This window comes from Eriocheir sinensis, chromosome 35, assembly GCF_024679095.1.
Source record: "Eriocheir sinensis breed Jianghai 21 chromosome 35, ASM2467909v1, whole genome shotgun sequence".
Lineage (NCBI taxonomy): Eukaryota > Metazoa > Arthropoda > Malacostraca > Decapoda > Varunidae > Eriocheir > Eriocheir sinensis.
The window spans coordinates 17,035,081-17,059,654 of NC_066543.1; the positions used below are offsets into that span (position 1 = coordinate 17,035,081).

Genomic DNA, 24,574 nt, shown 5'->3' on the forward strand with positions numbered 1-24,574 from the left:
CCTCCCCGAGTCCCCCACGACTACAACAGTTTTGGAAAAAAGGGCAATTCAATTCACGAGAGGCTTCCTCGGTGCAAGTCGGAGCTGGGTTTGTGTAAGAACAATAACTTGTTTAAAAATTAAAGGAAGGCTGAGAGGGGAACAAGCAGGTAATTAAGGGGAATATAGGCTCCCCTTAGCACCACCACTGGTTCCTAGACCACCATTACTTACCTCATCTGAACAACAGCTTAAGGTACATGAATTAGTAGTGAACTCATCTTCATGAAGTCAATCTCTAAACAATTAGAGAATGGCAAAATCATAGTACAATACTCATTTGGTGAACATGTCACTTTTAGCTTGGTACGCACGCTACTTACCTGCCCACAACTCACAAAATTAGTTAAATGTACAATTATGAAACTGGTTCAGCTCATTCACAATATCTCTTTTAAGTCTACACTGCTAAGCCCTCAATACCTAATTTGCTTACAGAAACAGAAAAGTGAGGAAACCAACACTACATTGGACAATGTGCCTACACTAAGCTTGGGCTTTAGCCTCTCCACTTGGGCCATTGGTAATAATGACTCATGACGAGCAGTGCAAAAGGGCAAACAAAAGTCATTGCACACACAAAACAGGTCATACTGGCTATTTCCTACAGATATTCACCACTGGAAAAAAAAAAAAAATAAATAAAAAAAAAAATAAATAAAAAAATAAAATAAAATAAAAAAGGTTTAAAATTAAGTTACCCAAGACATTACTATACATTAAAGCATTCAGACCACAGCAATACAATAACTCTTTTGAGTAAACTACTGTTTGCCTTACAAGCTTACAATCCCCTTTACTTGTACAAAATATACTGGCTACAGGAACTATGTAAGCATGTCTCCCACCAAGGCTAAAATTAACAACCCTATCCCTGTATTTGATAGCTAGGCCATAATTACTAATGCATTTTTACTGCAACCATCTTACACTTAAAATAAGGCATAAATACAAATCAACACCGAAATTTAACATTTAATTTGCCAATTCAATTAAATAGTACTGCTGAGCAGTACCGTAAGTTAGGCAGTGATACACATTGCCATGGGGTTACAAGTTCCAGAAGAAAACCTTTAGTATCACCAAGTTGGAAGTGAAGTGAGGTGGGCATTATAATACTGGAAATTGATCTGCAATAATAGTAACACATGTTTGTTTTTTCAACCTGAAATGGGGAGACTAAGAGGACTGAGCCTACAGCTCCTGATGATGTTCTGTAAGCAGTAACACACAGGCTATTGTACTGCTGGGAGCTTCACCACCTAAAGGTTCTACAGGGACTTCACAAATGTTCTCATTATTCCAATTAGACATTTTCTGCAATCATATAGATGGATAACAAAAGTGATCTTGATTTTTTAGACCATATTGAACAAAACTTTCACTAGACGATGTTTTCCTGAAAACAACAAAACTGCAATTTTCAAAAAATACTGACTGGATTACATCAGAATAATATTGCCATATGCCTTTCAAAGCCAATATCAAAGTAGTCAATTCTTGATACAGGACAAAGCTTCTTAAGTAGTTATTAGGGGTGCCAATCCTAGGAATGGCTTCAGTACCAGTCAAAGCAATGCAGTATATTCTAACATGATGACCAACTATTTCAAACTAAATTCCCTTCTGTCTACAAACCTTACATGCATGCAACTGTATTCTAAATATAACAACCACCACTAGACACTGGATCTTGAGTCAGCTATTCTAAATTCACAGAGCACAATGTTCTGATGTCAACTACTACTTCAAATACTAATCTGGATATGTTTTATACACAAACGTCCCAACCCCATAAAACAACACAAAATGGAAATGTAATCACCCAAGTTACTGCAGCTTTGACTGAGTACATCATATCTCCTTAGCTAACTGCATTAAAAAGCATTGCACATGACAAGAACCAATTCCTACTTTTACATTATGATCATTTGGTTACTTCTTTACATTTCACCTACATCAATGAATGCCTGAGCCATGCGGTCCTCCAGGGTGACGGGGTCCATGGTGTTGGCGGCGCAGGTGTAGCGAGCTGTCACACTCGTGGCTGCCAACCCGTCCACCTTGTGCAGTTCTTGGGGTGCACAGCCTACTTCACTCTGGGCCCCAGATGATGTAATGGGAGCAGCATTGCCAAGATGTTCCTCCAAGTACAGCCTTGTGCAAAAAAATTAGGGGAACAGTCAGATGCCTTTTCTTTATTGAGCATCAGTGATCCAATGAATAAAGTGGTGATAAACTAACTAAGGGTCAACTACTTTACAATACTATTTTTATTGTGCTTAATCAGAGATGATGCACAAACAGTAACAATACTTTAACCACAAAAACTGTACTCCCAAACACAGGGTAATTTAAAAATGGTAAGTATTTACTATTGCCAAAATTCAACAATACCACTACCAAAATACCAATAAGACTACACACAGGAACTTACCATGTGTGGTGTGGAATGACAACAGTGACCTTCGGCTGAGGGAAGCCGTTGAAGCTTCCACCTATAGCGAGTGTGTACGCGCCCATCTCCCGCCACACCAGCCACTCCCCACATGCCAGCCGTGGAAGTTTTGCTTCTGACATCACTTGATCAATACCATCACATGTTGGTCCCCAGATGGAGCAGGGCAAGTAAGGCTCGTCATCCTGATCCTGTGACAATATTTTTTACAGTGAAGAGAGCAGTTCAAGGGCACAGCAAAATGTTGCTTCCACAAAAAGACGACAGGAGGAGAGTTCCAACAAGAGATAATCTATCAAGGTTGGAGAGCTGTCTAGGTACACCCCTTTTGAAAGCATTCAAGTTTTAGTAATGAAGAAAAATGGGTGAATGAAGGTTGTTCCAGAAAATACTTTTTTTTTCTGGGTTTATCATGCATTATCATCTCTTACATAATCTATTCTAAAGAGAGAAATATAAATCAATAAATTGCTATAGAACATTACCTCGAGCAAGGCAACATCAACAGTCTGGTGGTCATACAGTGTGCAGTTGAAAGACCCATAGACGCCATCATTGATGTAGTACATGGTGGAGACAAGGGATCCGTTGTCATCAGTCACCTCCCTCTTGGCTACAATGTTGGTGACCAGGGTGAAGGCTGAGGCCACTACATAACGACCTGGTTCTGCAATGATCTGAAAAGAATACACAATGCTCATCATTACCAGCAGCAGGGACCCTACACTGATCTATCTATTCTGATCCCTGCTTCACAAGAACCCCTTTTAAGAAGAGGTCAAAATAATGTCTACTTCCTTTCCAATTGTTTTACTCACTCTTACAAAGATATTCCAGTCATCCCATTTTAGGACTGATTTCCTACACTCATTACAACTACTTTTTTTCTAGGTTTCTACTCTTTTTCCATCTTCTCCAATTGACCACCTCAATATTATTCTTACTTATCTCTACAACTCTCTCCATTTACCAGTTATGATAAACCTTCTTCAGGTACTTTTGGTACTTTGTTATTCATGTTCACATCACAAGCAGCTCTGACATTTTTGCTTGTTAACCATATACCACTTCAACTTAAACCTAATTCATCCTTAAATTTTGATACTACTGAACACATTACCTCAACACCACACCCTTCTGGGAAGAAGTCATCCAGTCCCTTATTGACATACTCTACTAATTCATCAAAAGAAGAGTTGCTTGTCCCAGGAAAACCACCACCAATATCCAGCAGGTAAGGATTGAAACCAATACCTATGGCTTCTTCAAAAACCTGGAAGAAAATTGAAAACATGTACCATAATACAATCAGGGAGACCTTAAACACTATTGTCAACAATGTTTGAGAAATTTGCAAGGTTACTAAAATCCAGAGGAATGAAAGCAGTAACTGGTCTTTGCACTGTAACATCATTGTTATGAATGATATTAATCATAGCCCATGTTCAGGGAAAGAGTAAAAGTACTGGTAATAAAAACATGAATACAATGCAGCCCTTTTTAATAAATAATAAACTAACATCTTTAGCTGCAGCAATAGCTCGGTAGAAGACAGCAGATTCACGACAGCCTGAGCCAACATGGAATGACACTCCCACTATGTTCAAGCCAAGGTCCTGAGCAGTGGCCAAGAGAGCTCCAACCTGTTCAGGAAGCACACCAAACTTCATGCCCAGGGGAGCCTGTGCATCAACTGCATCACAACGGATCCGGATAACTAGCCTGGAAAATAAATTAAATGACAATGAAAAAAGAGAAGCACATACCTTTTTATACCTAAATTAGTAACTTATCATGCCTGTTGGCACGAGGGAGTGTTCAGTGCACCAGGAAGTGTGAGGCAGGGTGAGCTGTGACTGTTTTATATTCCTGTCACCTCACTCATTATCATCATTATTATTGAAGTGCAGCTATTTATTATGGAGCTGTGCTCTGTGAATAAAATTGATGTTGTGTGGCTATTTAACCAGGCAGCTCAGCAAAATCAGCAAAATATTAACTTACTGCCCTTTACTTTAAAACTACTATTTATCTATCACCTAACAGAATCCCATCTTAACCTACCATCACCTAACAGAAAGTGACACATCACCATAAAGTAGTAATGGCAAGATCAAGACCAAGATGTGCTGCACTGCTTGGTAAATAGCTGCTATGATTTTGATATAAAGATTGAAGCAGCCAAGATGAGAGAAAAGAGATGGGAGATGCAAGTAGATAAGATATTCTCTTAGCACATGGTCAAGATGGAACTTCCATTTTGCATTTTCAGTTAAGTGACAAGAGCTGTTGTGATGTGTGTGGCTCTTGTTGGAGGGATGCAAGGACTGAGGCACAAGGAACAAACCATTTACTTAATGGCTGCACAGGTAACTCAAATGAGAGGGGAGTATTATGTAATGTCAAGGAAGTTAAGAATTAGGGATTCCTAAAATACAAATATTGATTCAGATAGAGCAAAAAAGGGGGTTTACATGGGGTAACAGACAGGGTCCTGGAGCTCTATCTAACTCTAGTTATAATAAATTCACACAACAAAGTTTTGCCTTGTAAACTTTCAGAAACATAACTGGTTTGTAAAGAAGTTCACCTGCACTGTCAAAATTGAGATGCTACTGTACAGGATAGACCTCACAAAATGATGTAAACAGCAAGCCAATAATACCGTCAATATTGCAATAATTAGTTTATATTGAACAATCAAAACATATTTCCTCAGTTCCATGATGACTAAATTGTGACACGCCCCGTACTTACTTTGCCTGTGGGTAATAAGCCTTGATCTTGTGAAGCTCTGTTTCATTGTCAAAGGTCATTAGAGGGACCTCCACTTTGGCTGCATGGCGCAGGTGGGAGGCTGGCTTGCAAGGGTGGGCATAGATGATGCGAGATGGGTCAACTCCCAGCTGAAGGATCTTCTGAATCTCAGCCTGAAAATAGAAAACTAAACTAATTAACAACACAAACTAATATGTCACCAAATCAGCAAATAAAAATTAAACATGCCATTACTGTCCATCAGTGGAAGATATATAAGAGCAGAAATTGATGTACTACTTGACTGGATCACATAGCTATAGGTAATCACAAACCATGTATATCAGAAAAAAATGCACTTTCATACCTTTGATGCACAGTCAAATCCAATTCCTAAAGCAGCAAGGATTTCCAGAAGAGTTGGATTGTCATTACACTTGACAGCTGTTGGAAGAACAGACACTTTACCAATTCCAAATCATTTCAAAATTTTTTTTTAAATAACTCAGTCAAGCATCATTAATATCATAAAACTTAAATCTAGTAGATAAAGACATATACAGTCTAATCCAGGAAATTTGTTGAGGTAGAGTGAATAATCCAGGAACTGATATACAGCTAGTTACGTTCCTAAAGGGATCACTATAAGTGTCATGTAAACTAAACAATTTTCCATAAAAATGTATGTAAAGTGTGGGGGTTGAATTCCTTTGGCTCAAAAAGGGTGATGGGTGCCTGAGACATGAAACAAACTTTTCTAAAATTGGTCACGTAAGGCTTTAAGCTTGGGGAAGTGGTGTTTATAAGCAAAGAAAGGTATCAAACATGGGGGACCTTGCCTGTCCTCTTCTAATTAATTTTATGGTCTCCTACAAATGTCTTGTTCTGCTATCATTGCAGCTGTTTCTAGTAAAGGGTTGCCTGTGAGCTCGTTTGCCAGGATAAGCTGCAGGCCTGCCTACAGATGTTTAAGTGGGCTGCCATTTTCATGCTGTACTCTCCCCTTCCCCCGCTTAGACCCCAGTCACAAGACAAATTGTTCACTAAGGATGAGTGCGTGAGATCCTTCACCAAACACAGGTCATGCCACTCATCCCTGCCAGGGAAACAGCTGAGCTTCTTTGAACATTTGGGTCATTTTCTTCCATAATGACCAATGCTTCCCTGATGAGCTCTAGATAATCAGACATTTTTGGCTGTATTTGAAATGACATATCATACATTACATTATTCTAAAATCATGAAAAAAAGACTTTGACTGTGTTATTCCAAATTTTCATAAAATAAACAGGTGTAAATTAAGCATTACCTGTATTAAGCTTAAAAAAACATTATCATGCATCTGAATTAACTTGGACTTCAAATTGGCAGAAACACAGACAGCTTCTGTTAAAGCAGAATGAGAAAACTATCAAAAACTTGCAAAAATTAGGTACATCAGTCTTCATTCAGCTTTATAAGGTTGTGTAACTAACAAGTCAAACAAGAAATGATGGTATACTACAGTCTCAAGTAACTCACCATAGAATGGCTTCACACGAGGCAACTTGAGCTTCCACACCTTGATCTTCTGGATGATATCGCCAACATCCATCACAAAAAAGGGGTCCTCCTGTCCCTGAAAGGTATCACATTGCAAATTTGTCCAACATTTGTGTAAGAAAAACGAAGCACTACCTTGTTTCTTATTTGATTAAAGTAAAGTAACAATGGTGCATCCACTAGTCTTTTCCTGGTTAATTTAATGACTATCAAAACAATAATCAAGATGCTGACTGACCAAGATATTCTACATATGATGCAAAACAAGAATGCATTCTTAAACCATGTACAGAATGCTTACAACATAAATACCAAAGCTTCAGTGTTTTACCTCTCTGGATGAAAGCATTTATTAGGTTCATGGTCAAAAGCAAATGTACTTACCGGTTCCTTGGCATACTCGCGGATGACATCCATGACAGTCTCCTCATTCAGGATGCGAGCAGATCCAGCAAAAAATTCGCATTCTGGCTTCATGTTTGCAGATTTTTGGTTGGAAGAATAGTCGAGTAGAATAATGAACTAAATAGCTTTCTTTTGGTTCTTGTAACCTCCACGGAAATGTGTATCAGCCTGAAAAATGATAGTTGCAACCTTAAGTAGTGCAAAGTGGAAATAAGGATTAGGACAAGCTTATGTAAACACTTTTTCTTAACTAAACTGCAACATAAAATTCTACTTATGGAAAAAATTTATAAATATTACAATGGCATTTTATAAACTGAATGTGCATTAAGTAGGCAACATAGAATTTCTTTGCTTCCTGACAGCACCCATCAGATGTAAAATATTACAGGATATAGTAAGTCTGATGAAAGAAAGCAGTGACATATCAGACCAAAAAGTAAGGAAGAATTACCTTAGTTACGGCCTGCTGAGCCTCACAATGGAGACTAAGGGCAAACCTCAGTACCACGGCGGCAAACCGTTAAGTGTGAACCTCCAGTTGCCTCCGTAGAGTATGAAGGTGCACTGGTCCAGACGGGATCCCGAGTATCGTCCCTGCATAGGACGGGGAAACAAAATTTTCTTATTAATACTTTTTTTTTTTCAAAGTAAGATGAGACTAATGGCCTTGTTATTGCACAATGCCTTCTTTATACTTCATTTTTGTTGTTCACCAACAAACCCTACTCTGTATCTGTTTCATGTCAGAACAATACTTCTACATTCTCCCCATCAGATACTGAATTATTCATCCTAACCACATGCAGATACTACTACCCACATTTATCATTCCCATGAACCTGTTGCTACACAATTATCATTACAATACCATTCCAAATAATGTGGAGGGAATGGGAAGGGTCGATTACAAATAGATATGTCAAAACTCTTTGGCTTATGTCACTAATGTAAACAGTACCTGATCTACTTCATCTGTCAAGAATCAGTCACCTCCCCCACCTAGAGGATGTTTGATCATAATACTACTTTCCTAATAAATGCTTGTTTCAGCTCATAACACTAATGATGTCCTAGCACCATCACCAATTCACTTCAGTTTAAACTATCAAAACTATATGCATGTAATTCATCCACGGCCTGATCACGAGCTAGGCTCGCAATCTCCAGCAAGTACCCTCGCAAGTTCCTTATAGTCAATCTCTGGGTACTACCGGGACCTTCAAACACCACACACCCAATCCCCGTTGCTCAAAGGAGAACAGTACCCGCTCCTCTGTTTGGGGAAAAATCCGCCTGAGCAGGGCTTGAACCTCTGCCTGCCAGACGATGGAGCCTGGCAGCGCAGCGCTCTACCATAGAGCTACCAAAGCGGTGTGTTTCCCAGTGGATGCTTGTTTCAACGTAAAACATCAATGACAGTATAACAATATTTAGCATCAAATATTTAAAATCACAAATTATGTATACCACGGGCATGTACATTCTTTTAATAGCTATAATCAATTTAGCTTGGTCATAATGATGTCATGACAAATGAATGATCACGTGGATCGACATAAGAGGAAAAAAATAATTCCTGATATTACCATTGATTTTGAATACATTAAATTAACACTGACACCAAATTTTGGTGCTATAAATGTTGAGGGTGAGCTCAATGAAGTACATTAATATCACTGAGGAATCATAATCATCCATCTTATATTTTGACTGGCAATATCCATGCTGTCTTTGCGGTGAAATGGCATTTGGCTGTAGTGAATAAAAATATTTCATGCTAGTTACGACACACTACAAAATCACGCTTTAAGACTTGAGAAAACACTTACCTCACCTAATTTATTACTCCATTTATCATGAACACGCCATACAGGGTATGCGTGCTTGCCCAATAATTGTCAGTAGCCTTCGGAGCAGCCTGACAGTTGTCCCTCCATTGCTGTTGCTGAAATTATAGCTCTTTACGCGATCCCCAAAGATGTCAACCTCACGACACCAACTGTCACAACGACCCTCGACTCCAGTGTCACGAACCACACCGTTAATGGCCCTGCCGTATCGTGACTGGGCGAGGTGCGGTGGCGGTGGCGGCGATCGAGCCTGGTCAGCGCTGTTCACTTGGCCTCTTCCAGTGTGGACGTGGGTACCGCCCAATACCAGGCTGGGGGTGAGCCCGCTCCACACGTGTCGAGGACCACCAGGCTGATGAACTAGAGCACTAAAGAAGAGCTTCGTGAGGGCAAGGTTAATCGGCAGTATGCTCAGCGAACTACGAACTCAGACAATGTCACAGCCGCAGCGAGAATGAGCATGTCTGACGGAAGCGAGCTGATGGAGACCATCATTGCCACCTGACTCAAGATTACGATATCTCCTACGCCTAAGGGGCGAGATAGGGAGCTTCACGGGAACGAAAAAGCTTTGTTCTTAACCGTGGATATTCATTACACTTACGATACTACAGATATAATGATGGGAATATTTGTTTTGAGTTCCATGAAAACTGTAACCGGCACCTGCCTGCACGGCAATCAATACTCCGGCGCAAGACTGTGGGTGGGTGGCGGTGTTGCTGCCTCGCGGGGGCTTCATCCTCAAGCAAACACCTCTCTAACCCGACTCCCTGCCTGCAGGACACGATTCACTGTCATGACACTTGGCACCCATAGAACATCCTAGATGGTCGACACACACACACGCACATCGATGCAGGAGTATATAAAAATAAGTACTATTAATTAGGTCATAAAAGTGACAAAAAAAAAAAAAAAAAAAAAAAAAAAAAAAATAACGAGTGGATGAGTCTTCGAGGCGAAACAAATGGGGTTGTCTACAGGGAGGAGATAATGACGAAAACGGGTAAATGGACGAGTCATTAAAGAATGTTGCTCTGTGGGGATGACTCAAGTTTACACCATTATGACAGCCCTATGAAGATCGATGGCAATATTATTTAAACAACACAAGAACATAACTGGAGGGTTACTGAACACAGGCGATGGAACCCAGTGAACCAGACACCACCCAGAAGTCAATGGTTAGTCACAGGAGCCTCGTACAGGACAACCGGCCCCTTGAAGACAAGGATCCTTACGTACCTTACAAACAAGTGGACCTGAATTCACGAGACGTGTTTAATTTCAATGGAGATTTACGTGGTGATAATGACCGGAAAATTCTTCGTGCACCATCCAATAGCCCTTTACATCTTAATTATCATTAGCAAACACATTAACTAATATGAGTTGACGCTTTTATAATGAATGAAGCAAACCCCTTCCCATCTTGTCTAAAATGAGCGATTCTAACTAGATGGAAGCGATAACAGTCGGTGGTAGAATATTCGCAATGAACCAGTTTGTCCAGGGTATCACACTTACAACATACGCTTCCCACTGGAGCAAGGCGGTCTTTCAGCTTAACGCAAGTGTCCCGTTTAGATTTATGACGGCGATGAAATATAAAGTTACAGAAAAACTTTTTAAGTTTTGCAACTGGATCACAAGTGTTCGTCCGATTCCGATCATCCGATCGTTTTTTAAGTACTGCTGTTCCGATCACCATTCCGATCATCCGATCATAAAAACTTATAATAATTACTATTATTTTTTTAAATGATAATTACAAGAAACACCTATTTTAGGCGTTCTTTACGTAATAATTTGAAATAAGTAATAACTTAATTATTTGCTTATAAACATCCTTATTTTTCCTCTTTCTTTTGGTATACAGGACATGGTAAAGAAAAATGTTATCCTAACTTCTTATTTTAGGCATTTATTTAAGTCCACTCTTTTTATTAAATTTCTGAAAGTATGAAAAAGGAATTATGTTCGCTATTTTAACTTTTGTTTGAAGTTGATTTAGATTTTTTACAAACATTTTTCAATTTTATTTTAATATTTTATCATCGATATCTAGGAAATATTTTTTTTAATATTCTATAAAAAACGAGCGATAGTGATCATTAATCTCCTATCCTTCCTGTTAAATAGCTTTCTGAATAAAAGATATTGGTCCACAAATAAATTAGTTACAAGAAGAACATAAGCAATAAGGTTTTGATTTTAAGTGAGCTGGTGTTGTGTCATCTGCCATCCACGTATCCTTAGACATCCCATCCTGATCAGCGCATGCGCGGAACCCGATGTTTACAAACAGTGTTGATATCGTAGTTTGTCCAGGTAAGATGGCGGCAAGACAGCATGGCAGCTTTTATGGGAAAATGGCCAAATTCAAAAATGACATGGACCCCATAATTCAGATAGCCTACCATTAAATGGAGAGAATCCGAGAAACATGACCATCAATCAGAAGAGAGTAGGTTACCTCATTTATCACATATACTGACATACAAGGGGTGTAGGTTGTCTCATTTATCACATTTACCGACATACAAGGGATGTAGGTTATCTCATTTATCACATTTACCGACATAAAAGGGGTGCAGGTTATCTCATTTATCACATTTACCGACATACAAGGGGTGCAGGTTATCTCATTTATCACATTTACTTACATACAAGGTTTCAGGTTACCTCATTTATCACATTTACCGACATACAAGGGGTTCAGGTTATCTCATTTTTCACATTTACTGACATACAAGGGTAGACGGTGGCTGAGTGATTAGCGTGCGGGGCCCGCATTCATCATGCCATGGGCAATGTCGATTCGAATCCCCACGCTACCACCTGGGATTTTTTAGACACCACCGAGTGGCTTAAGACTTCCCACAGGCTGTCCAGAAGACCACCTATCATCCCGGATTCTAAAAGAAACCGCACAAGCGAATCAGAAATGAGTTCCATGGGGCAGCATGAGCCAAGCATAACTAGCGCCACTATAAAAATTGCCTGCGCCATGACGGGCTTGGGCCGACCACCAGGCCCCTGAAGAAAGCCTACCGGCACTTATAGGCTGAGATGTAAAAAAAAAAAAAAAAAGAAAAGAAAAAAAGTTACCTCATTTATTACATTTACCGACATACAAGGGGTGTAGGGTACCTCATTTATCACATTTACCGATATACAAGGGGTGTAGGGTACCTCATTTATCACATTTACCGACATTCAATGGGTGTAGGTTATCTCATTAATCACATTTACCGACATACAAGGGGTGCAGGTTATCTCATTTATCACATTTACCGATATATAAGGGGTGTAGGTCACCTCACTGATCACATTTACTGACATACAAGGGGTTCAGGTTATCTCATTTATCACATTTACCGACATACAAGGGGTGTAGGTTATCTCATTTATCACATACATCGACATACAAGGGGTGCAGGCTATCTCATTTATCACATTTACTGACATACAAGGGGAGCAGGTTACCTCATTTATCACACTTACCGACATACCTCATTTACCTCATACAAAGGGTGCAGGAAGAAATTTTCATATTTCACGCAATTTTCAAATTCAAAGCATACGTCAACATTTACTTTTAAAAAGATTAAAAAAAATATAAAAAAAACTCTGGTGGGACATATCGCGATAGGTAGTCGACAAAGACACGGTACCGTGTCGCAATTCATAAACCCTTTGTTTGTAAACAAGTCCCGCACATGCGCAGATTGGATACGTGGATGGCAGATGACACCACACCGGGTAGGACACGTAGCAATGGGTTTAAATAAGTTCAGGTTCAACAAAGACATAGGCAAGAATTGGTTTACCAACAGTGGTGGATGAGTGGAACAGACGTAGAAGTCATGTGGTGAGCGCTAACACGATAGATACATTCAAGAAGAGGTTAGATAAGTTCTTGGGTGGGAGGGGTATGGGGCGTTAGTTTGGTGCCTTGGCCTGGGCGGCATGTTGCGCTGTCTTGCAAGACCTCCTTCCTCCTCCTCCTCTTGTTGCGGGGGGAGCCTGACGGGTGGGTGGGGGGTGTCGAGGGAAGGCAAAGCCCTCCCCCCAGTTAAAAAGGTGGGGGGTCGAGGCGGGGCGAAGCCCCCCCTTTTAGCTTAGGTCTCGTTGGTTTCCCGAAAAGGAACTGACGCTGCCGCCATTAGAGGGTGGTAATACTGCAACAGAAAATGCATAACTGACAACTGGGGCAGGCCACTCGGTTACTGGAGTGAGCGGAAACCCACTACTGCAGCCCACACTACACTGTCATGGCATCGTGTAACAAGTCCCGCCAAGCAAATAAAGCGACTTTGCGCCTGTGCGTCTCGTTCACGATACCTTACCAGGATTAAATAAATTAACAATCAATAATTATCGCTTAATTTTATAAATAAAGACGTTTATTGAAGTAACTATTTAGCAACGTGTATAAAAATAATTGTAAGAAGTCCGCAGTCACTTGTTGCCATGACAACGTTGACCACTTTCTTTTCTGTGATCGGTGATCGGAAGTTAGTTTATGAAGTTCCGATCTCCACAGTCCGATTACCTTTTACAAAGATGATCCAATCTTTGCATTCTGATCGCCAATTGCTGTTCCGATCAGATCGGAAGATCGGACAATCAGACTGATGATCGGAAGTGCCCAGCTCTATTAGTTACTAAGTCTATATACACCAAGTCAAGTCATACGCAGGTTTGTGGGAGGAGACACGGCTGCGGCGTGGTTTATGCGGGACACAGCTTGGAGCCAAACTAGAGAATGTAGAAACAGGGATTTTGAGAAAACGAGGAAAGGCGTACTAATTTAAATCAATCACTTCAACATGCCCTCCCTCACACCCCACACCGCCGTTTGTAGTCATTGAAATTACAGTCACGCAATAGCACAATAAAGACATTTTTTCGTCAGTGGCTTGCCTGAACGCGCTGTGAAAGAAGGCGAGAATGCACATCCAGAGTGCACATACGGCCCCAACTTTAGTCACCCCTGAACTGGCGGGTATATTTTTTTTAGCTCCAAGTGACGTCATCCCGCTGCTTCGCCCCAAAACCGCCTCCTGCGCGTGCCGGTTGCAGTTTTGAAGCATAGTGACTTGACTTGGTATATATAGACTACATATATATAGATTAGTTACCCAGCTTACGTGATCCCTAAATTCTGGTCAGTTAAATAGAGGCAATATATCACTAGGGGCATACATTGAGGGGGTAGGATGTCGTCTCACTCCGCCCTACAACGCCCAACCTGGAGTTCCTCCTAGCAAGTCTCCATCCAGGCCTCCTTTCAATTCCAAGTATCTCATAGGAGGATTCATTTACTTTAAGTTTAAGGTATACGAGCTTTGAGGGCATTCCCTTGGCCTCTACGCGGGATGGTCTCTTACAAGTGCAGCCCGGTGAGCAGGGTTGACTCCTAGGTAGAGTGTCACATGCCCGTACAGCCGGAGTCGGCGCTCACGGACTAAGTGACTCAAATCAGTCTCATGCAGAAACAGGAGATTTGAGTCATTCTTGCGATATTCCATGATTCTATGTAAATATTATTATCCAAGTCATCAATTCGCCTCTTCAAATTACTCTTTAGCGTTTGTGTCTCACTGTCATTGAGTAGGACGGGGAGCATGTTATTTGAAGATCTAAATCTTTATCCTTCTGCACAGGTATCGATAACGCCATAAACTCGAGCTGAACGAGTCAGTATATAACATCATTGGCCAAGTGCATCCGCTACAAGACTTCTTAATGAGACCCGCCGTTGTTCTGTACTACGCTACCAATGTATGTGACTTTTAAAAATCTTTGTCTTTTCTATACGCATGAACAGATATTCTGTTATGTTTCATCCAGTAAAGCCTCCAAACACCTGTCCCTTTGCCTTGACCTTGACTGTGGATATTCATTACATTTACAGTACTACAGATATAATGATGGAAATATTTGTTTTGAGTCCCAATGGCCAAGGTGCACCAATTAAAAATATATATCTTACAGTACTTATTGAAATGTCTTGAAAAGCAACATGGCTGGAAGTAGAAAATCATGGTGTATGGATACCAATCTGAACTCATGAAGAGCACTGCCTGCTGTGACTAAGTCAAAAGGTGAAAACACAGCAGCCTATTCACTAAATATATGATGGCATCATACACAAATAAAATCACTGTTAGGGAAAAAGCTATGGAGTGGCCCACAGAAGTGAAGCAGACAAAACAGCAAGTATTTAACGCTTGGTCGCCAACAGGGGAATGATCCGCACTCTCCCATCAGCTGATGACTTGACAAAATCTTTTCAAACCACATAACTTTTAGTTACATCAATGAGGTGGCTGTGCATAACATTAAAATATGCCTTTTCCTGTCCAGCATAACTGCATGTATCTGCTATCGCTTTAAGTTAATTAATGCTGCAATTGCCAGCTTCTTTGACACATTAATTGTTAATGCATACTCGCATGGAGAAATCTAGTGTTTCTACAAAAGGTCTGTATCCAAAGGAATGGACGCGAGTTATGAACAAGAAGTGTAGAGTTGCACCAAATAGTATTTGAGAGACTGGAAAAGTTGATAAACTACTTAAAATGATGTATGATGTATACCAGATTTCATTTACATAAAACAAGAGATGTATGAAACTAATAATCTCTCCTTAATTATGTATCTGTGTACAGAAACAAAAGATCACACTAGATAAGTCCTATATATATATATATATAGATATATATATATATATATATATATATATATATATATATATATATATATATATATATATATATATATATATATATACACACACAGCCAAAGTTTATATATATATATATATATATATATATATATATATATATATATATATATATATATATATATATATATATATATATATATATATATATATATATATATATATATATATATATATATATATATATATATATATATATATATATATATATATATATATATATATATATATATATATATATATATATATATATATATATATATACACAGGCCAAAGTTTAGAGCAGGACCGTTATCTAGTGTGATCTTTTGTTTCTGTTCACAGATACACAATTAAGGAGATTATTAGTTTCATACATCTCTTGTTTAATGTAAATGAAATCTGGTATACATCATACATCATTTTAAGTAGTTTATCAACTTTTCCAGTCTCTCAAATACTATTCCATTCCTTTGGATACAATTCAACAACACTCAGCTGTCACCTTTTTTAACACTAAAAATCCTCGGTCTATCCTTATCTCAAAATCTTAACTGGAAACTTCACATCTCTCTCACTAAATCAGCTTCCTCGAGGTTGGGCGTTCTGTATCATCTCCGCCAGTTCTTCTCCCCCACACAATTGCTATCCATATACAGGGGCCTTGTCCGCCCTCATATGGAGTGTGCATCTCACGTGTGGAGGGGCTCCACTCACACAGCTCTGTTGGACAGAATGGAGTCCAAGGCTCTGTCTTATCTGCTCTCCTCCTCATGTTACTGACAGCCTCTTAAATTCCACCGCCATGTTGTATCTCTTTCTATCTTCTATTGGTATTTTCATGCTGATTGCTCTTCTGAACTTGCTCACTGCATGCCTCCCCCCTTCCCGTGACCCCGCTGCACACGACTTTCTACTCTAGCTCATCCCTATACTGTCCAAACCCCTTATGCAAAAGTTAATTAACCAACATCTCCATTCCTTCATCCCCTTCAGTGGTAAACTCTGGAACAGTCTTCCTTCGTCTGTATTTCCTCCTGCCTATGACTTGACCTCTTTCAAGAAGTGTATCAAGACACATCCCCATTCGAAATCGACCTCTCTATACTAATCGCTATATGAGAGCAACAGTTAGCAGGCTTCTTTTACATCTTTTTGTTGCCCTTGAGTTGCTCTGTGCTCTAAAAAAAAAAAAAAAAAAAAAAAAAAAAAAAAGGTAGCATATGGGTAATATTCATTATGTAATTGTAGCTGTAATTGATTTTTTGGAAGTAATTGTAATTGTAATGTCATTGCTATTTCCAAATGTAGTTATAATTATAATTCACAGTTAATGAAAGTAGTAATTGTAATAATTTTTTCCTGGTGTAATTACTCCAACCCTGCTCATGAATACTTGAACATGCAATTAAAGCTGGTGTGACCACCCAATAGTGGTTTTGCCTTAGTGGCTTCACACACACCTGGCTTCAGAACTAGGGTCAGGGGCTATTCTCTCTGGAAGAGGCATGCAGCGACCTCTACCTCCCCAAGCTGCTTCTATTCTTTCTCTCCTCCTAAAATAAATCTTCTTTGCTTATAAAATCTCCACTTCCCTGTAAAGAAATAAGGACTAATTTAAAGCAACTTCCTTTAGAATAAAAGGTGAGAAAGGTGCAATTCTCCAAAATAAAGGAGACCTTAGCACCTTCAGGTATAATTTAAATGGTCCAAATTTATTTCTCAGACTTAAGGGTTGTTTATTACTTATAAAATGCTACACTGTTTACCTTATGCAGAGTGAGGATCTCAAATAATGCTACCCTTTCCTTTAAAATAAAAGGCTGGGTAAAGGCTAAATTAAATAGAGGTAAAGTCAATATATCACATTATGACGAAATATAGTCAGTGAGGACTTGCACTATAAATGCTACACTCATGACACCATAGTCAGAGTGAGGACCTACCCTATACATAAGCTTCAAACTCCTTTAAAATAAAAGGTGAGGGAGCTTCACTTCCCTTCAGAATAGTTCATTAAAAGCAACTCCATAAAAAAGCATTGGGGGAGGGTACTATTCTCCAAAATAAAGGAGACCCTAGTATCTTCAGCTAAAAATGAAGTAGTCCTTATTTACTTCTCAGACTTAAGCAACTCATTAAAATTTCCTATTCCTCTAGTTATTCATTGCAATTTTAGAATAGCAATCTTTTGTGGGGAGTGTGTTAGGAATTAAGGGTTGTTAAGGAAGTGAGGGTGGTTCATTGGCTTAGACTAAGTATTATTAAGAAATCGAGCAGCAAGCAAAAAAGATTAACTTATCTGAAACCGCCTCCACATCACAGCTAAGTGTAATCACAGGCTACTTCTCTATGGGGGGCCCTTTGTAATGATTTAGACTACTAGTGAGTCCTTAGCTGAGGTGATCTACCTAATACTGGAGGTGAGTTGGCCAAGTGGTTGCATGATCCAAAGTGTTGTTATAAATTAGTAACAATACCTAGATGCCACTTGAATAATGACTTGATAGTCATGTGTGGATTGGTGCAGATGTGGTGTGCATATGTGGAGTGATATGGGCGTAATGGTGCATGAGAGGACCAAAATAACGCGAGTATGGTCTGCAAATGTGAAGGGGAGGCACAACAACTGGATGAAAAATATTCATAAAAAAAAAAGTTTTCAATATTTTTGTTTGAAACTTTTGCAATGTGCAATGGCACCATTTTCTGATATTATGGTAGTAGGTAGAACATTTTAGTTCATGACGTCGTGACGTCATGACGTCACAGCTTAAAAAATTCACGTAAATTTTAATTTTCACTCTAGAGTTACCAAATTTTGCATGGTATTAGTAGAATAACATATTAACCTACCCAATACAGTTTTTTGCTAAATTCGTTTTAGTTCGTGAGAAACCGCTTTCGCAATTTCATGAAATAATGACGTCACTATTTTTTTTAGCTATATAACGTATCCAGAACAAGACTTTTTCGAATTTCTTAAAACCCTGTCTTGGAAATGTAGACATACCCATTATGTACAAGTATGGTGAGTTTCATTTAGATCCATCAAGTTTTTTGTGCACAGCTACTCATTGAAGTTAAAATTTGACGTTTTGAGATAAATGAGTTTAAAGTTTTGAGTATGACATATTATGTGGTAATTATCGAGGGATTCGATTTCTTTTAAACCGTGTTGCCACCCGGTGTTCGTTATTTACTGACTACGGCTTCATTCTTGAAGCTTTTTTCTATCTAGATATGCGAAATACTAAAAAATGATTTTTTGACCTAATTTTATCATCTCAGCTGTTGTGCCTCCCCTGAAGTGCATATGGTGTGCACATGAGGTGTAATTGTATTTTTAAAGTAAAACAATTTTCCAAGTTTATTGATATTCATAGTATATTGAATGCAATGAAATATAACCTGTTGTAGTAATAAAGTAGTATATACTGTACTATATGTGTATGATTTATCGTATTAGCATTATGTATGCATGGTACGAAATGAGGTACGAAATTATGGTACGATATTTTAGCATAACAGTACAGTACGAGTGTCATTTACTGGTACGGTACTAAATTACGGTACTGTATTTTTTCTTTGGTATGAATTACGATAAATCAATCATACCGTACAGTACTACATGCCTTGCCTGTGGGGAAGACTGTACTCATGCCTGATATCCCTTACAGTTACTTAAAGATAGGGCCCATATCATTAATAATTTAGAAGCTTAAAGTACCTTTAACACACTGTGCTCCTAATTTTCCTTTTTGATGATGGACTAGAGATTAAAAGGACTTTTGATCTCTTACTATATGCTGTTGTAAAGACAAGGTCTTCATCCAAAAGGAATTAAGTATAATTCTTTATTCTAAGAAGGTTGACAAGCAGAAACTTAGGGAGCCCACCACGAATCAACCATGTTCCTATGGAAATGCTGTGTAAGAGCCTGATTTAGGTAGTATTGGTGCTCTAAATACAATGGTATTCAAGGATAGCTGAGAAAAATAAAAGCTGGCCAAGGTTAATTAAGATATTTTTTGTATAGAAGAGAGGAAAGAGTAGACAAGTCATGAATGTTGAGATAAGCACAATGAGAATAGTGGTCTTGTACTTAAGCCCTCACAAGACAATGAGGAAGGCAGACTCTGCAACCACCAGTTTGGCTGCAGCCTTGACCACCAATCACCAGTGACAACAACAACAGAAAATCAAGAAGTACATCATCACACATAAGTATCGCAAACAATTAAACCTAACAAATCAAACCAAACTAAATGTGACAGAATCTAACCTGACCAGAGCCCTGCTGCCATAATGCAATTAACAAAAATTAATCTCTAGCATTACGAGAGTGGCAATGGGAAATCAATTGCAATAAGGCAGTGAATCATATCTGCACAGAGTACTTCATATTTCACAAAGGTGTCGTTGCAGTGAGACAGTTATACTTCTAAAAAAATACTGAAACTAAAGGAAGTGCCATAACAAAGGCAAAACTTTTAACCCTGAACTGAAGTGAGGCAGTGGACAAAAGCAGTGAACCGCTCACCTATGTATAACATTCCCATTGTTTTACAGAATATCTAAAATAGATATTTTACATATATATTTACACTGCTTGGCAACAAGCTCATTAGTAGACTGGGCTAATCACACTGATGTGATCTTCTTGATGTAAATAAAACACACATTGGCAGACAATAGAGGTATATTTTTACCAAACAGTTTCAGTGGACACTGCCACCATCTTCAGTGGTGTGAAGGAAGAGTAGAAGTAGGTATATTGATTAACAATTCTTTTTATATACAAAGAGGAATGGGTAAATATGTAAGGGGCAGGACAGAGATGGGGTGGGCGGACCCTTACTGGTACCTGTAAGGTCAAATAGAAAAAGTAAGGTCACCTCCCCGCCCCAACGCTTTGGCAAAGAAATACCTCTATCATATGTCGTTACCATTACCGTTTATGAGGTTTCAGGCCCTGCTCCACCGCTGATGCAGCGGTCTACGAGGGCCGTCAACAATTACAATGTTAGTCTCAATAATAATCTTTGATGCACTTATACTCAAACATCGTAGTGAGTGAGTGAGTGTCTTAATTGTTTTCATGAATAATATCACAAATATCTATTGGTTCAGTTTTCACGTCTGATATTTTCATTATAGTATCACAATTAAATATCCAACGATTATTTCCAACACACTGAACATTTATCACACACAATTTATCTTTGAGTACAGACACTAATTACTTGATAGCCATGATCAGTTATGTTACGAATTCTCTCAATTTCAGCCTGGAGAACTACACAACACTGGTCATTCGCTGAATGGTTGATTCCAGGCTTCTTGGACCTCACACAATTTATGCGTTTCTTCTCAGCCATGGTGTACTCCTTGGATTTATGATCGCCAGCACATTTGAAACATTTGGTGGCTTCTCCATTAATCTTAGCACTACAGTTGGCCTCAAGATGGCCGTATCTCTAACAATAATAACATATTATTGCATGGTATCTGTCTCTCACCCCGTTAGCTGTTAGCTCATAAAGTTTGGTTGGAATAGACTAAATATGCTCCCCCACGCCAGAGGAGGCGACGCTTTTGTGAAATATTATCCCCTATTTTCAACAATAAATAGTCCCTGAATTGGATTCTTTCTCCTTTCCGGAAGTCACTTGTCACTGCACTGCATTCAGGGACCAAAAAAAAAATCCATGATATAAGTATTAACTTTGCCAGAGGTGGCTAAGGTTTCGTAAATTTTCCCCGAGAGGGCTTTGAGTGTGGTGTAGGTGGTTTATGTGGATGCAAATGGCCCCCGGTGCCACGCCAGACCGGTGAGGTGAGCGTCGTTTGGTGGGTTCACTACGCTTCTCTCCCAAAGCAAGCTTGGGTCCAGTGGGAATGTGTGGTTTCCGTATGGGGAACAGTAAATTCGTCGCAAACCCTTATTTTGGTGGTGGTGGGAGGAAAAAATCCCTAAATGTAGGGAATTTCCCTAGTAATCACCCCCCCCTTCTAAAAAATATGCGATTGCAATGGATTTAGTGTCCCCCACCCGAAAACCCGCATTCCCACAGGTCCCCAAGCTTGTTTTGGGGGAGAGGGGAGAGTATGGGCAAACACTAGAATTTTACCAATAGTTGATGAACATTTCTGAGTCAGTAATTGTGGAGACCTCAATATACGATATTATGCCTCCACAGTATAGTTAAGAGATGAAATCCATGTTCCTCAACCATAATATGAAGGCGCAAGTACTTAAAAGCAAAGAAAAAGGCCTACTCCCCTTCCCCTAACGATCTTGGGGAACCCGTGGGAAATCGGGTTTTTTGGGTGGGGGAGCAGATTTAAACTACTCCAACTGAACTTTACATAACCTAACCTCTAACAGGGGGGCTTCGCCCCTTTCGACCCCACCCCTAACCAGGGGGGGGGAGCCCCCTACATGTATAATGCGCCAGTAAAACTGGAGAAGTACAATAGTATGAGACCTTGGAAAGGTTATTATTCTCGTGGGGGCAATATTGAAGGCACGTAATGAATCTCCATATTTACAATACCTCTGAGTCACCACAATCTCAATAACATCATAAGTGCTGCTCAGTGAACCTCGTTAGCTGCACAAAACGTTCATTAACCAGGTAGAATCAACGGGCCAAATTTGTGGCTTTACCACGTATCAGCAACGGGACAAATTTTTGTCTTGACATAACCCCCAAAATAGAGGATGCATAAACTGATCACAAATGCATTTATATATAATGATTTGCGTGAGGGATGATTTTTTCTCATTAATTTGCTTAGAGGGGCCTTAAAGAAACATGATCCCCGCAACTATCAGATTAAGCTGACTACTGGATCCCTTGAGAGTAACCTAGGGTGACCAGACGTCCCTGGTTTCCGGGAACAGTCCCCGGCTACTGCTGTCCCCGGTTTTCACTGTAACTAAAAGATCCGAAATTGGGAAAAAAAAAAAAAAAAAAAAAAAAAAAAATGTTGACCAAACTATACGTAGAGTTGCGCACCGTACTACTCGCACTGTACAGTGTAGTGTATATAACTCTAGGGAAATGATAAACAGCTTTGCATGGCATAATTTGCGAGCTTGCATTCGAAGAACATAAAACCAAATTTGTAATTGTTCAGCAGTTCGAGCCGAAACAGTTAAATTAAGTTTTTTTGAATATGAATGCTCATTTGAATATTCATATTATTTCATCAGCCTTTTCATGTTGTTTTTACAATACAACCCACATTTCCATTATAAAAATTTAGATTTTTATCTGCAAGAATTCTACAGAAACTAAAATCACCAGAAAACTTTTGTTTCGTCCACACAGTAACTAACCAACAACCAACAACCAAAAACAACCTAACCTAAACTAACTAACCTAAAACCTAACCACAACCAACAACTAAAACAAACCAACCAAAACTAACCCCTAACTTCCTACTAACCTACAAAACTAAAACAACTCAACCCAACTCTAACTAAAAAACTAACCAACCTAAAACTAACCTCTAACTACTTCTAACTAATCAACAGTAGGCACAAATTTGTAGCACTTCAATTATCGAGCGAACAAAGTTTTTAGTTTTTTTTTTCCTCCCTCCTCCCTCCTCCTCCTATATAAATGATGATGATTTGTTTTTGGGGATAATTTACTCCAGAAATGCTCTTTCTTTCTAATGGGGTAAGAAAAAAAAAGCCATCTCTAGACTGGTGTACTCCTACAATAATACCCCAAATTTTTTAATCTCAGCTACTTTGATCAGAGAAAAAAATCGTTAATCAATTGAATTTTTATTCAATTCCTTTGCAATTTAGGATAAATAGGGTGAGAGAAACTTTTGAATGGTGCTTTATGAATGGTATGGGCAGTATCCCCGTTTTAGTTTTTCAATGACAAAAACACAACATGTTTTGGAGGTTTTTACGCCTCTGAACCGAAAATGTCCCCGGATTTTGTCTCAGAAATCTGGTCACCTAAGAGTAACCTGCACTATCAATTAACTTCTGGGTAACGGTTATTGGGGACTCCTGACCTCCAGTGGTCAACCTTCCTATATTCTGATCTAGAACCGTTCCTTCAGCGTACGTGTCGAATAAGCCATGTGAAAACCCCCGCCACGACAGAATGCCCTGCTCAGCCCCCCCCAGGGAGTGTCCCCGTGTGGCAGTGGGCAACCCGTGGCCCGCGTCCCCTGGCATGCTCGCCCCTCGCCTCTCTGGCCCCCACACCACCACACGCACACAGAAAAACACGTTACCTGGACTGACGACCGAGGCCCTCTTATTGAAGAAATTTTGTAGGTTGGATTAGCCCTCGGGAACATAGAATGTGGCACATGAAGGAGCCCCGACGAGAAGCAGCAGCCGACCTCCTGCACGTCCAGCGGTGAAGTGAGGGCGAGGGGAGGGGACCCATCGTGCCCATTTCTTCTGTGACGCAACTTATGCTTCTTCTGTATTCTAATTATTTTTTGCACTGAATGGATGATATATTTGCCGGTTTCAATGTCGATGACGAAATTATCATATGGCGATATTATTATTGAACTAGCTTCTCGGCGGACGAATGTGTCCTGCACCGCCGCGGAGGAATCTCTGGGCGGGCTGTTTAAACGGCAGCTGCTGTGCGCGCTCCTGCTTTTCAATTAATTTATCTTCTCAGTATTATACCATACTTTGTATCGGAAGACATGTAAACCCGAATTTTGAAAAGATAATTCCGAACATGGTTCACGGAGATGAATCGCAACTCATTACTACATTTCATGACA

At 39.5% G+C, this 24,574-nt stretch overlaps 1 protein-coding gene across 3 annotated transcripts; it reads right to left on the minus strand.

Moving 5' to 3' along the window:
• Positions 1-1,002: 1,002 nt before the first annotated feature.
• On the minus strand, positions 1,003-24,225 carry LOC127007514 (ornithine decarboxylase 1-like). 3 transcript variants are annotated; one of them, XM_050878638.1, is made up of 11 exons: positions 24,062-24,225; positions 7,656-7,798; positions 7,181-7,369; positions 6,776-6,872; positions 5,622-5,698; positions 5,255-5,427; positions 4,018-4,219; positions 3,618-3,770; positions 2,983-3,174; positions 2,477-2,688; positions 1,003-2,196 (listed from the first exon to the last, which is right to left on the minus strand). In XM_050878638.1, exons 3-11 carry the CDS (start codon positions 7,271-7,273, stop codon positions 1,983-1,985), a joined length of 1,413 nt encoding a protein of 470 aa, XP_050734595.1. In that variant the 5' UTR covers positions 7,274-7,369; positions 7,656-7,798; positions 24,062-24,225; the 3' UTR covers positions 1,003-1,982. The 3 variants fall into 3 exon arrangements, with proteins under 3 accessions (XP_050734595.1, XP_050734597.1, XP_050734596.1); XM_050878640.1 differs by lacking the exon at positions 24,062-24,225 and adding an exon at positions 9,039-9,519; XM_050878639.1 differs by lacking the exon at positions 24,062-24,225 and adding an exon at positions 9,034-9,519.
• Positions 24,226-24,574: the final 349 nt, after the last annotated feature.

Bases quoted from the DNA above. Each gene is read 5' to 3' on its own strand.
- LOC127007514 (XM_050878638.1), bottom strand. From the start codon at position 7,273: ATGAAGCCAGAATGCGAATTTTTTGCTGGATCTGCTCGCATCCTGAAT. The intron at 6,873-7,180 runs GTAAGTACATTT...GATACCTTTCAG, and splicing joins GCGAGTATGCCAAGGAACCG to GGACAGGAGGACCCCTTTTT. The intron at 3,175-3,617 runs GTAATGTGTTCA...TATTCTTTTCAG, and splicing joins CAGAAGGGTGTGGTGTTGAG to ATCATTGCAGAACCAGGTCG.